The following is an 18,428-nucleotide window of genomic DNA, read 5'->3' as shown; positions in this document are numbered from 1 at the left end:
TTGTAGAAAGATGTTTGATAAATTAACTGTTAGTTGATATGCGATAGCTAATTAAGTGCAATATGACTTTCTCAAAAAGTTGATCAAAAAAACTACTTTTTGAATTTTAACATTTTGGAACAATAAGTTGTTACAAAAAAACTAATTAATCAAGCACTTATATTGGTTGTTTAACCAAATCAAACACATAATAGTGGTCAAATAAGTCAAAATTGACTGATAAGCTAACTATGTTACCAAATCAAGCTATTATGATTTTTTATCGATTATGGTCACAAAATAACTTTTATGTAAATTAAAGAGTAAATTTCAATTTTGGTCCGATGACTATGGGAGTCTTGTTAATTATTGTAGTCCACGACTTTTAAAAGTGTTAATTTAGTACATTGACTATGCAATTTGTATCAATTTTGGTGCCAAATTATCGGCCGAATTTCGTCAAAAAATTTTAATAGTTAAAATAATGGAGATATTTTAGTCTTTTTGGATCTCTTTTCTTTCTCCCCTGCAAATTCGTCGGAGAAGGTCACCGGTAATAGTGAATTCAACATAAAATTATTGAATCTAAAATTTTCCCAATTACTCCAACATCAAGATCTGCAGTTTGATGTTGGTTACTGAGAATTAGATGACCTAGTGGCAGTGGCGGCAGCACTAGAGATCAGGAATTATCCCATTCCACACAACGCTAACACCCCCAGAAACAAGGGAAAGAACAAGCAGCAGAAACCAAGGGGAGAGTAGTGCGAGTGATGGCAAGCAGAAGAGAGTGATGCATAGGGACATTAAAAGGCAAAGGAGACAAGACATGGCCAACCTAAATGCTTATCTCCGCGTTCAACTCCCTCTCGAATACCTTAAGTTTCGTTTAATTAATTAACTTAGTTTAATTTTTTGGTTAATTTTTTAAATCCAATAATTTTCTGTTGAATTCACCATTACCGGCGACCTTCTTCGGCAAATTTAAAGGGGATAAAGAAAAGAAATGCAAAAAAGATTAAAATATCTCCATTCTTTTAACTATTAAAATTTTCTGACGAAATTTGGTCGGCAATTTGACCGGAGTGATCAAAATTAATGCAAATTACATAATCAATATACTAAATTAACACTTTTGAAAGTCGTGAACTGCACAGGACTCTTATAGTCACATGACCAAAATTAAAATTTACTCTAAATTAAATGTGTAAAAAGTGAATATAAGAGTACGAAAATAAAACTTCTGTAATATATCAAAAGTTTATTGGTGGAAGAAAAATAATAAAAATTATGATTAATTCTAAAATTATTTAGAGCATATTAGTCCATATAATATAAAGAATATTGTAAAAGTAGAATATATATATAGTATGAGTTAGAATAATATATTTAATATGTATTAGAATAATGAAATTTATAGAAAAATATAATGTAGTTTTTTGACAAAGAGGAGGAGAAAATCCAGGAGGCCTAACTCGTCATTGCGAAGAGATCTCAGAATGTTGTTTGGGGCTTTCTCGAAATGGCTCGCTTCCTCGTCGTGCATGAGAGCTTTCTTCGCTAAGATATCGGCTACTTGATTTTATTCTCTTGGTGCATGGCAGAACAAAATCTCACAATCGTTGTTCCTCGCGTTTCTACAAAGATCCACCAGATTTCGTCACGGTCTTGCGCAAGGTTCATCGCTTGTAATTAGCTTGATGGCCAAAGCGCAATCCGACTCGATCGCCACTCGTCGCATGCATTCCAAGTTCCCAGGCCTTCTGGATGCCATGATGAATTCCCCAATTCAAAGCTCAGCATCCAGTGTTGTACAATTAAGCGCCAACTCTTCTGGAAAAAGTATAGCTAAAACTCGGCATTGTTGTCTCTAATCACTCCATTGCAAGCAACCTGATTGCTTCTTCCTTTAGAGCTCCTGTCCGTGTTAACTTTAACCCAGCCTGCATCCGGGGGCTTCCACGGAAAAATCCTTCTGTTAATGCTCATCTGCCCGCCCCGAGGTCCATTGCTCACCGCTTCTATTTCTTCGTTGAATTGTCTCTCAAGCCACTGTACGCCACTTTTTCGTTCCTCGGTTTCCTGCCAGGTTATCACAAAGCCATTGGTTAAACTCAGCATGTATGTTTGTACCTGTTTGGTTCACGGGAACGATCCTGTTCCAGATGGCTTTCGCTGCAGGGCAGCGTCTTATGGTGTACTCCACATCTTCCTTTGCTGTTCTGTATATCCAGCATCTCTCGTCTGGGGTAAAACCTCTCTTTCTCTCCGAGTTGCACATGATCCTGCCATGTTTGACAAGCCATATGAAATGGCAAATTCTATTAGGGACGCGAAGTTTCCAAACATCCTCCCAGACCCCAGTTCTACTTCTCTCCATCACCACTCTGGTTTGCGGCGATAGAGAAGGTTGTTCTAGTCGTGAACTCATTGGTGTAAACAGGGCCCCATCCCATGGTATCATTTTTATTATCATCATCGAGGATGAGAAAAACATTTTTTTTTTTTTTTGAAGGAAAGAGCATTTTATCACTCAAACGAACGTAGCAATGGAATCAGGCGGGATCGAGTCCTAGTATATAGAGTTATCCTGACTAATAGCTAAAGGTGCTAAAGTATGAGCATGTAAATTTAAAGCTCTAGAAACAAAATGTAACGAGCAATGAGTAAATAGAGACATAGATGTCTTACATTGGTCCGTAACAATCCCAACGTAGGATAAAATAGATGCCGAGCCTGAGGCTATGATAGTTCGTAACTCCGAACAGTCAGTAAGTAGGTCTACCGCCAAAACGCTGATGAGCATATTTTATACCTTAATTTAAATAAGTTTTATTGGTTAATTTTATTATTTATATTTTATATTTCATTATTATTAATATATTTTGTTATATTAGGATTAGATAACTTAGTTAATAAATTTAAAGTGTAATTAAGTTTATTAGTTATTAAATTAAATTATAAGGTGAGTGGGTCCCATTTTTCTTTTATCCCTAATCACACTTTAATTTGTTTTCTTTTTCTTTATTTTATTTGTTTTGCCGTAGGTAGTAAATACTTTAATTTATTTTATTTCTTTCTTCTGTTCTGTTTACGAAACCAAGCTACGAATACACGGGTCAGAATAGTTTTAGGAAGCAACGACGGAGAAGGCGAAAGAGTTTCGGATCAAGCGACTTCGACGGGTCTTCTTTGCGAAATTGTTGAGGAAATTAACTACTTTTTAAATTTGAAGATGAATTTGTTGGAGGAATTAGCTATTGATGTGGTAAGAGCCTGAATTTTAGGGAAGATTGTTAATTTGAAACCCTATAAAAGGAGGGCTATTCTGATGTATTTTGGAAACCAGATTGTTCTTTCAAAATTCTTAATATTTTAGAATAGTTAACGCTATGTCTGGCTAGATTTTCTTAATCTGATTCAAGGATTTGAAGTTTGAGTTGTGAATTTAGGGAGGTTCTATTTCAATTAATTTGTTGGATTCATGTACTTCCTATGCTTTTAGAGTTAATTGTCAAGAAGATTAATGATGAATTAAACTGACCACTTACTTTATTATTGTTTTCCTATTGCTATCTTATGAGTTTATGATCCGTAATTGTCATAGATGATTAAATTGAGTAGTTTGTATTAATTATTTTCTTATGATTAGTACATAAAGGTTAGGAAGACTAAGTTGCAGATTGTAGTATCTCAGTCTGTAATTTAGGCTTAATTATTTTCTATTAAGAGTATTGATGTTATTGGGCAAATATGGAACGCTATTGTCCCCAGTTTATTCAATAATAATTGTTGGTTTGAATGCTTAATTTGAATCAATTAATTTAGGGAGAACAAAGACTAGTTACGGCTATCCTAATTAGTTTTTGGTTAAGTACTTGAATCTAACTTTAATTTTTAAGAGCCGATGATCTCAGTCACATCTTTAAAATTCATTTTCCCTTGAATCAGAATTCAACATCTCTGAACTTGTTATTAATTATTGTTTATTTTATTTATTCTTCTCAAATCCCCCAATTTTCCCTACTTTGAGTCATTTTATTTTAATTAAAGAAACGAAACTCATTATTTCTCTTGGGATTCGACCTGATCTTGCCACTACTACAAATTAGTGGAGTGAGCCAGTATTAAATTTGTAGGGCTTCGACAACACTGCCAAACGCCCCGTGCCATAATCCAAGATAGGGCTTCCTTGCAAGCTAGTGCCTCAGCCATGAGTGGTGAATGAGAAGTTGCAAGATGGTTGTTCGTTGCTGCTAGAAACGCTCCGTCGTGTGAGACTAGGACGGCTCCGTACGTGGCAGTGCCGATTTGGTGATTGAAGCCTGCATTGAAGAAACACCTTGGCCTTGCTTCCAGTCCACCGGGGAGGGATGTCGGCTGCTGCACCGGTTGTCGGGAACAATGGTGGACTTGGCAGTAGGCCTGATAAGTCGTTGCCGCACGTCTCCATGTTTGCTCCGGTCGTGGTAGAGCTCCTTCCCACACTGCCATATTCCGGGCAGCCCACACGTGGTATAGCACAGCGACAACAAGGCCGCATTGTTCCTCTGTTAACATGTCCAAAATTCCAGTAAGCCAGAATGGTAATGAATGTGTAATAACATTCGTGACAGGCAATCCAGAAATAGTCCAAACAATTTTAGAATAATCACAAGATATAAGCGTATGCATGACATCCTCATGAATCAAACCACACATCGGGCATACAGGGTCCACTTCTACCCTCTTCATAAGCAAATTAGTAGTTGTGGGCAAAATATCACACACAGCTCTCCACAAGAAAGTTTTCCATTTGGGCGGCACTTTTAACTTCCACAATGTAATCCATTTACCAAAATTCGTGGGGTTATATTCTATATTTCCAACAACTTGCCTGTATGCCTTCTTTACCGTATAAATTCCTTTTGGATCACTGAACCAATAGCACGAGTCTTCATAATCAGGGCTAACAGGAATTCTAGATATCCGAGTTACATCCTCAGGGACTAATAAATCTGATAAAATATGTGGAACACTCTTGGCCATGAGTGATTTCATCATGTTCGCTATCATCTTGGCCATAATTCTGTAAAGAACATTACTCAATGCAATTGGTCTCATATCTGCTACCGTCTCCGGCACACACTTTTTCGGGATCAAAACCACATCAGTATCATTCAATTTTTCTGGGAAAACACGGGTGTTCAAGCATTTTATCACAAAACTAGATACATCCCCTCCAACAAGATCCCAAAAATGTTGATAAAATCTTGGATTCATTCCATCCGGTCCCGGGGCTTTGTCAGTGAACATTGAGAAAAGCGTAGTTTTAACTTCATCCAACTCAAAGGGACATAAAAGATTTTCATTCTAATCAGGTGATACTCTGGGAATAAAATCAGCAAATAAAGCATCCTCACCCATAGCACTATTCGAGGTAAAAATAGCCGTAAAGTAATTCAAGATAACCCTACTCATAGCATCCCCCTCCACCCACATATCAGATTCATCTTTAATTCTAGCAATAGAATTTTTTGTTCCTACGAGCAGAAGCATACCTGTGATAAAATTTCGTATTGGAATCTGCACCACGTAGCCAGTGCTGCTTTGCTCGTTGCTTCCAGAATGCGTCCTCTTGCGCCTCTAATTGACGAAGTTGTATCTCAATCTGTTGGAACTCGGTCAATGCAACTGGGTCCCTTCTGATTCGTACGTGGTCATACCTCTCCCTCAGCCGTTTAATGCGGTCTCCAAATTTATGAAAGTGGTCACATCCCCACCGCATCAACCTGTCTCCACAATGTTTCTGACAATTCAGCAGCCCCTAAGTCCTCCCATCCTGTCAGGCAGTTTTAACCACCCTACAGCCCTCGTTCAGTAGCCAGGCCATCTCAAACCTGAACCCTCTCGGCCTAGTTCTTAACACGTTAACAATATCAACATTTAGAAATAGAGCTGAGTGATCCAAGTTTCTTGTCAAAATATTCTCCACACTTGCATTCCTATTCATGTCACACCAACCATCTGTTGCCAGAACCTTGTCCAGTCTCTCCTCTATCCAACTATCGGTGCCTTTGCCTTTTTCCTAAGTAAAACGGTAGCCAGACATAGGCAACTGTGTCAGTCCACAATCATCAACAACCTCCCCAAACCCGCGAAGGAGATTATCAGGATGTGGGTTTCCTCCTCTCTTCTCATGCTGATATAACATATCATTAAAATCCCCTACCACTATCCAGGGAAGTTGGGATCTAGTACTCAAAGTGCGCAGTAGATCCCAAGACTCTGTCCTCCTATTTCGGTCTGGTAAGCCATAAAAACACGTCATTCGCCACACTCTGCCATCCGCACCACTAACTTCCACATCCACATGATTTCTAGAGTAACTCAACAAACGAGCCGTATTATTTTTCTTCCAGAGTAGGGAGAGTCTCCCACTCAGACCAACATTGTCAACATAAAATAAGCCGTCAAACCCCAGTGTGACCCGGAAACGTTCTACATGTATCCGCCCCACTTTAGTTTCCATAAAAAACACGAACTCAGGCTTCTTATGGGACGCTAGGTCCATCACTTCTCGAACTGTTCGTGGATTGCCCAAGCCACAACAGTTCCAAGATAGGGTACTCATGAGGACGGGCGGGCCTGGGAACCAGTACCCGCCATGGACAATTTTTTTGAAACCACATCAGATATGATTACACCAGCCCCACTCCCTACCGGAAGCTTATCACTCCCCTCTGGTGCCTCACGACGCCGTTTAGCAACAGCCACGACCGGAACCTCCGACTCACGTCGTGGATCCCGAACTGTCACCACGTCATCATTCAACCTTCTGCCTCCTTCCGTCTCGCCACTCGCACCGTCACCTGGGTTGCCCTTAGCCGGAATCAGCCAGCTTTCCCCTACCGGACGTGGACCCTGTCGCACTCCAGCCCTCATCTCAGCCGAGTAGGGATAACTGTCGGGTGGGAGTGTTGATTCCCTTGCATGCAAACAAAATTTATAAACATGGCCAAGCATGCCGCAGAATAAGCAGAAACTATGCAATCTCTCATACTTAAAGGATACCCAAGTTATAGACTTATCACGCTTCTGAAATTTCATTCGGCGTTTTAAAGGCTTATCAACTGGGATAGCAACATGGATCATGTAGAACGTTTTCCACGGGGCGCCAACATACCTCTCATCCCCTTTAATGAAGGTGCCCAAGTAATTTCCAATATGTTCGAGAATCTTTTCTGATGTGTATCCAAGTGGTAAATCATGTACCTGAATCCACATATCAACTGTATTCAATTCGATAGTCCCCGGTAGTATTCCATCAACAACTTCCTTGCAAACTAGGGTTGCATTCTCAAAGGCCCAAGGACCCTCCTCCAAGACTCACACTATGTCCGTTTTATGGTAGACCACGAACAAGAACAACCTTGATTCAATCTCAGAAACTTGAACTCCCTTCACCGGTTACCAAACCGCAGCTAGGGTTTGACGCATATATTCCACTTTGATCAATTTCTTCGTAATAAGTGTTGAATATTAGGAAAGTTGTCTTAGTTTCCTATTCTTATTAGTAGTTTCCTATTCGTATTAGGACTAATTTAGTATCTAGTTTAGTATATATAGAGGTCCATAGAAGTATAGAAGACACATTAAGAGAGACAATCTATTGTAATCTTTCACTATAATATATTCTCTCCATTATCTTTGTCTTTGGTTCTCACATATTTTTGCTTCCGCCTAACTGGCGGGTGGTGGTTATTCTCCACCCGCCAGACCTATCAATCCCTCAATTTCAACATAGTATCAGAGCCTACTTTCCTAGGCTATTTTTTCTTCACATATTAAAACCCTAATATAAACCTTAGCCTTCCGCCGCCGCTGTCACCACTGGAATTCGCCACCATCGGAGGGTCACTACTGCCGCGGCTGTTTTCTTTGTTCCGTCGCTTGCCTATTGATTTTTCTCCCTAACCAACTCCACCGGCCGACTAGGAACCTCGTTGCGAGCTTCAGAGTGAAATCCGATCGACGTATGTCGCCGCACGCGCCACTACTGCCGCCGAGTTCTGCTATCATTTTCCAGCCAGATCTCTCTGCTCCGATCTCCGTTCAAGACGTCATTGCAACCATTGTATTCGTTTTGAGGAGACGCATCTACCTGTGTTTCCCGATCTTCCGTTGGGGTCGCTGGTCAACTTCGCCGGTCAATGGTCAACGTCAGTCAAACCTCCCTTGAGGCTAAATCTGTTGCCATTTTTGGACTTTTTGGTGAAATTTGAAGGTTCTTTTTTGGATTTGTTGCCAAACTCCTCCCCATGGTGTTTGTGTTTTGGTATAACCGTGTTTGTTTCTTTATCTCCGGTATGCCTTATCCCATGGGGATTCAGTTTCAGCACTATTATAAAGGCCTTTGATTATTTCCCATGTTTCAAGTAAGGGGGAGTGCGACTATCTACAATCGATGTGTTATCCTTTACTATTTTGTCTTCATTACTATGTGTTCTATTGCATCCTTTGTTATTCTTTGCTCCCTTTTTGTCTCTATCGCTCTCTTGTGTTATCGGGAGGTTGTTCATGTTCAACTCTATCCTTGGTGTGTTCATCTTTATTCCCGAGGTTCGTGTTCAATTCCGCCCTCGGTGTGTTCATTCCCAAGATCGTGTTTAGCTTCGTCCTTGGTGTCTTCGTCTTTATTCCCAAGGGTCCTTGGTGTCTTCGTCTTTATTCCCAAGGATTGTGTTCAGCTCCGTTCTTGGTTCCTTTGTGTTCATTCCCAAGGAAGGGTCAGACATAGTGCAATATTCTTTGAAGTCATCTGTCCTAGAGTGCTTATGTTGCTGTGATGGTGTTTGTGTTAGTCTTTACCCTTGGTGCCTCCATTCCCAACGATGTTCATGACAAGCTTCGCCCCTGGTGCCTTCATTCCAAGCGTTGCATTGTCCCTCCGAAGCCATTCAGAATTGTTAACCTCTAGTTGCATTTAATTTTCATTTTTAATTTTGAGTGAGGTAGAGTGTTTGTTATGATCCAAGCTTGGAACTTTCAAATGTTCCAGCTTGAGGGGGAGTGTTGAATATTAGGAAAGTTGTCTTAGTTTCCTATTCTTATTAGTAGTTTCCTATTCCTATTAGGACTACTTTAGTATCTAGTTTAGTATATATAGAGGTCCATAGAAGTATAGAAGACACATTACGAGAGACAATCTATTGTAATCTTTCACTACAATATATTCTCTCCATTATCTTTGTCTTTGGTTCTCACATATTTTTGCTTCCGCTTAACTGGCGGGTGGTGGTTATTCACCACCCGCCAGACCTATCAATCCCTCAATTTCAACAGTAAGAAATCGACCAACCATACGCCAGACCTGTCCGGGAGTAGCCTCCCTTTCTGTCGTCTCCTCCTCCCCTTCCGGAACGAACGAAAACCTTTCCTCCTCCTCTAAAACAATGTCTGCCCACCGTTGAGTTATTGCTTCAACCGTGTCGTTTGTTTCTGTCGTGGTAGCCATGCAGATAACGTCGTCGCAAGACAACTGCCGTATCAGTCGTACGAGATAGCCGGCTAGTTGCCGGAGAAAACCAGATAATAATCGGAGAGAAACCCTAGGAGGTATTTTTATCTAGTCATGGAGTGCTAGGTTTTAGTGTTTGTTGTATGTGGTTTGATTAAATGGATTTGCTAAGAAATTGGGAGAAAAAGAATGGCTCCCCAGTCCCCAGCAACTGACATGACGTACATACGATGTCGCATCACAGGCCGGTGTTGAGGATGAGAAAAGCATTTAGTTGACTCTGTTTATCAGGAAGAGGTGTCAAAACAGGTTGGCCATCCCGTCACGGGCTGTTGGAAAACGGCTCGAACCCGGTCCGACCCGTTTTCCAATATGTTGTGGACCCGTGTCCACTATGCATTGTGGACACGAGTCCAAAACGACGGCATTCCAATTAAAAAAATTTTGATTTTGTCTCACTGTTAACGTCGTTATTCGTTTGTGGACTTATGAATGAACAGTTATGAAATTATGAATGTACAGTTATGCAATTATGAATGTACAGTTATTGAATTATGAATGTACAGTTATGGAATTATGAACATAGAGCTCTGACATTATGAACTTACAATTATGAACATATAGTGATAAAATTATGAACATATAGTGATAAAATTATGAACATAGAGCTCTAAAATTGTGAACATAGAGTTTCGAAAATTATGAATTTACAGTTATTGAATTATGAGTGTACAGTTATTGAATTATGAATGTATAGTTACAGAATTATGAATGTACAGTTATGGAATTATGAATGTACAATTATGGAATTATGAACACAGAGCTCTAACATTATGAACTTACAATTATGAACATATAGTGATAAAATTATGAACATATGCTCCTATAATTATGAAAATGGGAGAATGAGCGTTGAATAGAGCTTTTGTGTGAAGAAGAAATGGAAGCTTGATCGACAAGAAACTCGCGAAAATGGATGTTTTATCATCATGAAAGAAGCGGTCTGAAATTAAAAAAAATAATAATAATTTGGTAGAAGATAACGGTGCCACTTACGGCACCGTTATAGTGTCCATAATGTATGCTAGACACGGGTCCATAGCAAAACGAGCTTGCCTGCCTTATATATATATATATATATATATATATATATATATATATATATATATATATATATATATATATATATATATATATATATATATATATAAGGCAGGCAGGCTCGTTTAGCCACCAGCCCGTTGTGTACCAATCGTGTATATATATATATATATATATATATATATATATATATATATATATATATATATATATATATATATATAATTTTATTTTATTTTATTAATGGTGCAAAATTTGTGTATAAAACAAAAATTGAACCTTAGACTTCTCGTATAATAATTAAGCTTTATTCAGATTGCGTGTATAACCATAAATAAGTATATATATTAACAGTACACAGACATAAGTTATAATCAAATTGTGTGTATAACCATAAATAAGTGTGTGTGTGTGTGTGTGTATATATATATATATATATATATATATATATATATATATATATATATATATATATATATATATATATATATATTGAAAGGTTCAGGTGCGGTTGATTGCTTCCCGTGCGGTTGTGCGGTTGATTAATGTGCGTGAGTTTTGTATTTATTGTTCGTGAGCCTTGTGCTTAACGTGCGTGGGGTTTGTGCTTAATGTGCGTGAGTGTGTAGTGCTTAATGTGCGTGAGTTTTGTACTTAAGGTGCCTGAGTTTTGCGCCTAAGGTGTGTGAGTTGTGTGGTTAATGTGCGTGAGTGAGGAAGCAAAGAAGATACCATAAACTGGTTCAGATTGAAATCTCCTGCACAAGACCTAAAGACACGGGCATAAACAGACTGACTAACGCCAACCCCTTCATTTTGCATCTTCTTGAATAGCTCTAATCCATCAACAAGTTGGTTGTTTTGAACATAACCTGCAATTAAAGCACTCCAAGTAACAGTGTTCTGTTCTGGCATTTCACTGAAGAAATAGACAGACTCATCTAATCTTTTACACTTAGCATACATATCCAAGCTCGCAGTTCCAGTCACCACATCCATAAGTAATCCCAATTTTATTTCTTGTTGGACCTTGGCTAAGACCACCATTCCCCGTACCTCTTCTGTAAGTCCTCCAGCAGAGCCAGGGACCCAGCATCCTTCTCGAGTTCACAAATCCACTATTTTTGTTTGTGTGTTTAATGTGCGTGTGTTTGTACTTTAAGTGCGTCAGAGTAATGCTTAACGTGCGTCCAACCGCACAACCGCACGGGAAGCCTCAAATGTACCTGAACCCTTCCATATATATATATATATATATATATATATATATATATATATATATATATATGTATGTATGTATGTATGTATGTATGTATGTATGTATGTATGTATGTATGTATGTATGTACACTACTACAAAACACACTTACCACGGCGGTTATTTTTATAAATACACGGCGGTTCTTGAAGTGCCGTGTAAGTGACCGCTTTGTAAATAAAAACTTTCTACGGCGGTTATTTGAATCGCCATGTATACTTCTAAAACACGGCAGTTGCTAACCGTCATCTAATCTCACGATGTATGTCGTGTAATCTCAACAATTATATGTATAGACGGCGCTTTTCTTGATGAACCGCTGTCTATTCATATGTATAGACGACAGTTCAATGTAAGAACCGCCGTCTATACATATGAATAGACGGCGGTTCAATGTAAGAATCGCTGTCTATACATATGAATAGACGGCAGTTCAATGTAAGAACCGCCGTCTATACATATCATTTGAACCTTATAAAATATTTTTAGACATTGAACCGCCGCCTATACATATCATTTGAACCTTATAAAATATTTTTAGACGGCAGTTCAAAGAAACAACCGCCGTCTATACATATATTTTTTAATATTTATATTTTTTTTTGAAAAATTATTTTAATTTTTTTTATTTTCTAGTTTGTAAATCTGTAATATCAAATACAATAAAAAGCTGCACAATTTGATCAAAATGGATACAATAATTCCAGTATTACAAATTTGTAAATCTCAAATTTCATAGGTAATAAAAAGCTATTCAATTGCATCAAAATGCATACAATACATCAACATGATATATATTATCAATCACAACCAATACAAATAACTAAATACTAATTCATTGTCATAATTATGTAGCTCTAATCCAATAATCAACAAAACTTTGGCATCATAAATTTCTCATCTCATCAATTTCTTCTAGTGAATAGCTTTCAGTATTATCGAACATCTACAAATTTAAACTCAAGTTAGAAAGTTAGTATAATGAAAATAACTAAATCTAATAAGTATGGCCATAAAAAATATATTGAAGTGATCATTACTTACCTTGTCTAATCCATCGTCATCCAATTCCATTTGTAAAATATCAAACATATATTTCATCACATAATATCCACATTCTAAAGATCCGGGTTGTGTAGGGCACTACATCAAATTTAGAATATAAAATTAATATAATAATATAAAACTAAACAAAACATGCATTTTGTATAAATATGAAGTACTTACTTTGCATGTAATCCAAGTCGACAGTTTGACTCTATTTACCTTCAATTTATGTTTGAGAACTGGTAATTCTTTGAGAGCACTATCAACATTAAAAAGAAATACATATAGTTAAATAAATAACATAACATAACATACTACTTTACAATATAATGAATATATAAATACATATATATGGTTTGCGTACTTGTCAATTACTTTCTTAATATCTCCGCGTTCTTTATTCCCTTGAATAGAATCGAAGGAATACACTTTCAACTTTTCAGGACAAATAACATACAACATCCAATGATCTCATACAAATTTATTATTCATTTAAATGCAAAACAACAATATTATATGAAGAAAAAAGTATGTATAACATATATACTTGTAAACATATGGGGCAAAATAACATTTCTTTTTTCTTTCTCCAATAGTGGTAGAAATATATTTTGTCCTCATTTTGGAAGTTGTCATTTTTGGTTGAATGGAATTTGGATCTAAAAAGACATACAAACTTTTTCTTGCCAAACTAAATTGCTCATAAAGAAGCCTATACAAGAATATAATCAGTGTTATTGCTAAATTAATAAAACTAGGGTTCATACTACTCATTTAAATTCATAAAATAATGTTTCATACTAATTTAAATTAATAAAACTAGGATTCATACTACTCGTTTAAATTCATAAAACTAGAGTGCCTACTAATTTAAATTAATAAAACTAAGGTTCATACTACTAATTTAAATTCATAAAACAAGGGTTCATACTAATTTAAATTAACAAAACTAGGGTTCATACTACTAATTTAAATTCATAAAACAAGGGTTCATACTAATTTAAATTAATAAAACTAGGGTTCATACTACTCATTTAAATTCATAAAATAATGATTCATACTAATTTATATTAATAAAACTAGGGTTCATACTACTCGTTTAAATTCATAAAACAATGATTCATACTAATTTAAATTAATAAAATTAGGGTTCATAGTAATTTAAATTGATAAAACTAGGGATAATACTAATTTAAATTAATAAAATTAGGGTTCATAACCTGAAAAATTGAAAAATTGAGACACTTCTCGACTACTCACATTCATAACCTGAACAAATTAACTTATTCACATTTTGAGTTCTGACATTCACATAAATAACATTCAGTAATTCACGAAATCACAAAAACTGAACAAATTCACTTATTCACATTTTGAGTTCTGACATTCACATAAATCACATTCAGAGATTCAAAAATTCACAAAATTACAAATTGAAATTTGAACAAACTGCCATACAATCTAAAGCCATTATTCATTTATTCTGTACCAATTGCCATACTGCCATACCAAACTGCCGAACTGCACACATTCATTGAATCATTGATTCATAATTCATAAACAAATTACAAATTGAACAAATTAAAGCACATACCTTAAATTGATTAAAAATAAAATTAGCTAAATTAGGGAAATTGATACCAAACTATCGAACTGCTCAAATTCATTGAATCATTGATTCATAATTCACAAACAAATTACAAATTGAACAAAACACATATATTAAATTGATTAAAAATAAAATTAGAGAAATTAGGGAAAAAATAAAATTAGGGAAAAATACGAATCTTGAGAGGAGAAGAGAAGCGTTGAGGCGGTGTTCCTGCTGTTCTTCCGGTAAGGCGGCGAGCCGGACTTTCGTACGCAAGGACGGGAGAGGCAGCGAGGCAGAGAGCTAGAGAGGTGAGAGGCGATGAAAGTCGAAAGAGAAGCTCTGGCAGAGATGCAACGAGCTCTGCCCCACCAAATGTGAAATAATGAAAAAAAAATTTATATATATAATACAGCCCCAAAACAACGTCGTTTTGGGGCTGTATAGTTTTTGGCAGTGGGGGCGGCCAACTCCGTCCCTAGTCTTGTGCGGTGCGCGAACTGGATTGGAAGAACTAAAAATATTAATTTAATATTAGAATAAAAAACCTCTACCTAAACGTTTCTATATTATTCAATAGCTTGTTTCTATTTTTACATATAATAATAATATATATCTATATTATGCAATAGCTTGTGTCTACCTTTACACGGCGGTTACTTAAAACCGCCGTCTAGTAAGTGACATAAATATATATTAGAAGACGGTTATTTAAGAATCACCGTCTATTAAGTGACGTAAATATATATTAGAAGACGGTTATTTAAAACCGCCATCTGTTAAGTGACGTAAATATATATTAGAAGGCGATTATTTAAAACCGCCGTCTATTAAGTGACGTAAATACATATTAGACGGCGATTATTTAAGAACCGTCGTCTATTAATTGACGTAAATATATATTAGACGGCGGTTATTTAAAACCGCCGTCTATTAAGTGACGTAAATATATATTTGACGGCGGATATTTAAGAACCGCCGTCTATTAAGTGGCGTAAATATATATTAGAAGACGGTTATTTAAAACCGTCGTCTATTAAGTGACGTAAATATATATTAGAAGACGGTTATTTAACAACCGTTGTCTATTAAGTGCCGTAGTATATAATAGAAGGCGGTTATTTAAAGACCGCCGTCTATTATGTGCCGTGGTATATAATAGAAGGCGGTTATTTAGAAAACCGTCGTCTATTATGTGTCGTAGTATAACAAAATATAATAGAAGGCGGTTAGGATTTATAATTTACATAAAGTTTATTGTTACAAGCTTATTTATATGATTAATTATAACTTTATGTAAATATTAATATAATTATATAATTACACAAAATTTATTTATTGTATATATTTTATAAACTTTATAAGTTAATATGTGTGTATACGTGACTATGTGTTATGTTATATATAATTTATATCATGTTAGTTTATTAAATGTCAACCAATAAATCAATTACATGATCATGATTCATAAATTATACAAATATATAATTATGAAAAATAACGGGGTATGTATTATGAAAACATATAATGTTTGAAAATTCATTTATATACATATAGAATCATACAACATATAAACAATGAGTGGTATTAAGCTATTTGGTTATAAATAAATGATATAAGTATGTTAAATTGAGAGGTGATGGGTTCAAGATTTTTTATAAACAAATATTTTAAAATTAAAATTAAATTAAAAATATATTTAAATAAAAATAAAAATAATGTAGGTTAAACGGGCCAACCCGTGTAACTCACGGGTTGACCCGTTTGAACCCGTGTAACTGTCGGGTTACACGGGCCGAGCCGAAAAGTGCATGACCCAACCCACATGAAAAGTGGGTTAAACGAGCCCATTGGGTTCGTTTTGACAGCTCTAATCAGGATGGATTATCTCCCCTATGCGATCCCAATTCCATTTCTGCTCCGCATGCCAGGCTTTTGCAACCTTCATCTCGTCATCTCCTTTGTTGAGGAGGCCAATCATCCATCCTCTTAAAGGTTCTTCCCCCCAGCCAAGTGTCCATCCAGAAGGAAGTACTTTTGCCATTTCTCACCACTGATCTCACATCCTTTTCCAGAATAGGCGTTGCTGCACATATTCCTTTCCAAATGTTTGAGTCATTCATGCGCCTTTTCGTGCTGGCAATGGATGCACCACGTTTCATATACTTGTTGACTAGAACTTGAGACCAAACCTTCTCATCATCTTTTAAGACTCTCCATCCTAATTTTGCAAGAAGGGATCTGTTGAGGGTGCACTATAACACCCTACTTTTCTAAAATCTAAATCCCAAATACTTTAACTTAAACAAGATAAATAAGTAAGATTAAATAACTTAAAACCAACCAATCCAACAAATACGGGTGTCACCGCCACAGTCACCACTCACGGTGTTTGCACAGGCTACAAAAAGATAACTAACTAGAGTCAAGCTCATCAAAACAACATTAATAACATGGGGAATAAACCCCGGTGTCCTCGCACCAACAAAAGGATCAGTCATCAATATCTAACATCAAACAACTAAGGTAGAATCTAATTTAGAAACTACCACCTCATAACTACGCACTAACTATCTCGTGCGCTCTCAAACACTGGCCCACCTGAAAGGGGTTATAAAAACAAGTAGGAAAATAAACCCGTTAGCAAATTAATGCTAAGTATAAAGCCACTCAGCCCTGTAAAGTACTAGAGATATAGATTTGGAAAACATTGGCATTCACACAAAATCTCAAGTACTTACAACACTTAAACAACAATCTCATTACATACTCATAAACAACTCTATATGCTTGCAACCTATCATCATATAAATATGCGCTTCTCAATTACTCAACTTAAAACACATTCTCATGATTTGAACAGATATCTCTAAACATAGCTCAAACTGATAGATAAAGAGATTACTTAAACTCAATAAGTAAGATCATGCTATCAAGCCAACTCATAAGCAACAACAAAAGCTATACTTCTCATCATACTCTAAATGCAAATCATGCAAGTCATGCAACAAGAAATGTCATGATGTTATAAGTATATATATGTACGCTCGCTCTTATGTAAAAAGAATAATTTCTGTGGAGGTTTCTGTTGAGTCACATAGACTCACTTTTCTCTTCTTTCTCTTGAGTCTCTTGACTCATTTTTCTCTTCTTTCACTTTCTCGCTTTCTTTCTATACTCGCGGGCGAGGTAGGAACTTCACGAATTGTGAACGAACTTATCCGGGCTCGGCATCTAGCCGGCCGGCCTAATACTCATCTCACCCACATAACCACTCTCTTGGTTCTTATCTCAATCTCTGTGGAATCAGGTATCGTACTTGTCAGTGCGCACACCCCTAACCAGGATTCCAAGCCCGATGGGTAGTATCCAACCTAGCAACTCAGGAATATCGACCAAGTTACTGTGAGCATATATCTATTAATGTGTATCCAACTATCAGCTTAGGTTTTTAGTTGAGATGGAGTACATGCTTCAATTTGGTATCAGAGCCAGACCAAAGGTCATGCGTTCGAATCTCAACGCCACTCGTAAGCGACTATGGTTTACCTCCACGTGTTGGTTGGAATCCACCGTACATGTGAGGGGGCGTGTGAGCATATATCTATTAATGTGTATCCAGCTATCAGCTTAGGCTTTTAGTTGAGATGGAGCACATGCTTCAATTGTTACTTCATAAAATCTGTCAGTCCTCTTTAACCGTTTCTTTCCTTTCTCAAACTTTCTTTCTTTCTCTTTTCTTCCGAAAGGACATAGTCCTAACGTGCCTCCAAAACTCTATTTTCCTCACAATAGATAGTATATAGATATATCTCATGCAACTTCTTTCTCATGCCATAAACTCTAACATATGCAAGCTTTGCAATGCATGCACATAAATCTCAACAACTTCTCTTTCTCACATTTTGGAAATCAAATATCATGCAATATTCTAAATGCAAATAGATAGTGATT

At 36.6% G+C, this 18,428-nt stretch overlaps 2 protein-coding genes across 2 annotated transcripts; both read right to left on the bottom strand.

Moving 5' to 3' along the window:
- Positions 1-1,827: 1,827 nt before the first annotated feature.
- On the bottom strand, positions 1,828-2,410 carry LOC109183339. The gene is made up of 2 exons (XM_019333424.1): positions 2,126-2,410; positions 1,828-2,061 (listed from the first exon to the last, which is right to left on the bottom strand). Exons 1-2 carry the CDS (start codon positions 2,408-2,410, stop codon positions 1,828-1,830), a joined length of 519 nt encoding a protein of 172 aa, XP_019188969.1.
- A 1,670-nt stretch (positions 2,411-4,080) lies between these two features.
- Positions 4,081-5,241, bottom strand: LOC109183338. Its single transcript, XM_019333423.1, has one exon. It carries the CDS (start codon positions 5,239-5,241, stop codon positions 4,081-4,083), a length of 1,161 nt encoding a protein of 386 aa, XP_019188968.1.
- Between the last annotated feature and the right edge of the window lie 13,187 nt (positions 5,242-18,428).

Source organism: Ipomoea nil, unplaced genomic scaffold, assembly GCF_001879475.1.
Source record: "Ipomoea nil cultivar Tokyo-kokei standard unplaced genomic scaffold, Asagao_1.1 scaffold1110, whole genome shotgun sequence".
NCBI classification, from domain to species: Eukaryota; Viridiplantae; Streptophyta; class Magnoliopsida; order Solanales; family Convolvulaceae; genus Ipomoea; species Ipomoea nil.
This window is presented reverse-complemented; position numbering and strand designations above follow the sequence as displayed.

What these genes read in the sequence shown, in the direction of transcription:
- LOC109183339 (XM_019333424.1), bottom strand. Translation starts at nt 2,410, where the DNA reads ATGAGTTCACGACTAGAACAACCTTCTCTATCGCCGCAAACCAGAGTG. An exon ending in TCTGGAACAGGATCGTTCCC is followed by an intron (nt 2,062 to 2,125) that starts GTGAACCAAACA and finishes ATAACCTGGCAG; the next exon opens with GAAACCGAGGAACGAAAAAG.
- LOC109183338 (XM_019333423.1), bottom strand. Translation starts at nt 5,241, where the DNA reads ATGAATCCAAGATTTTATCAACATTTTTGGGATCTTGTTGGAGGGGAT.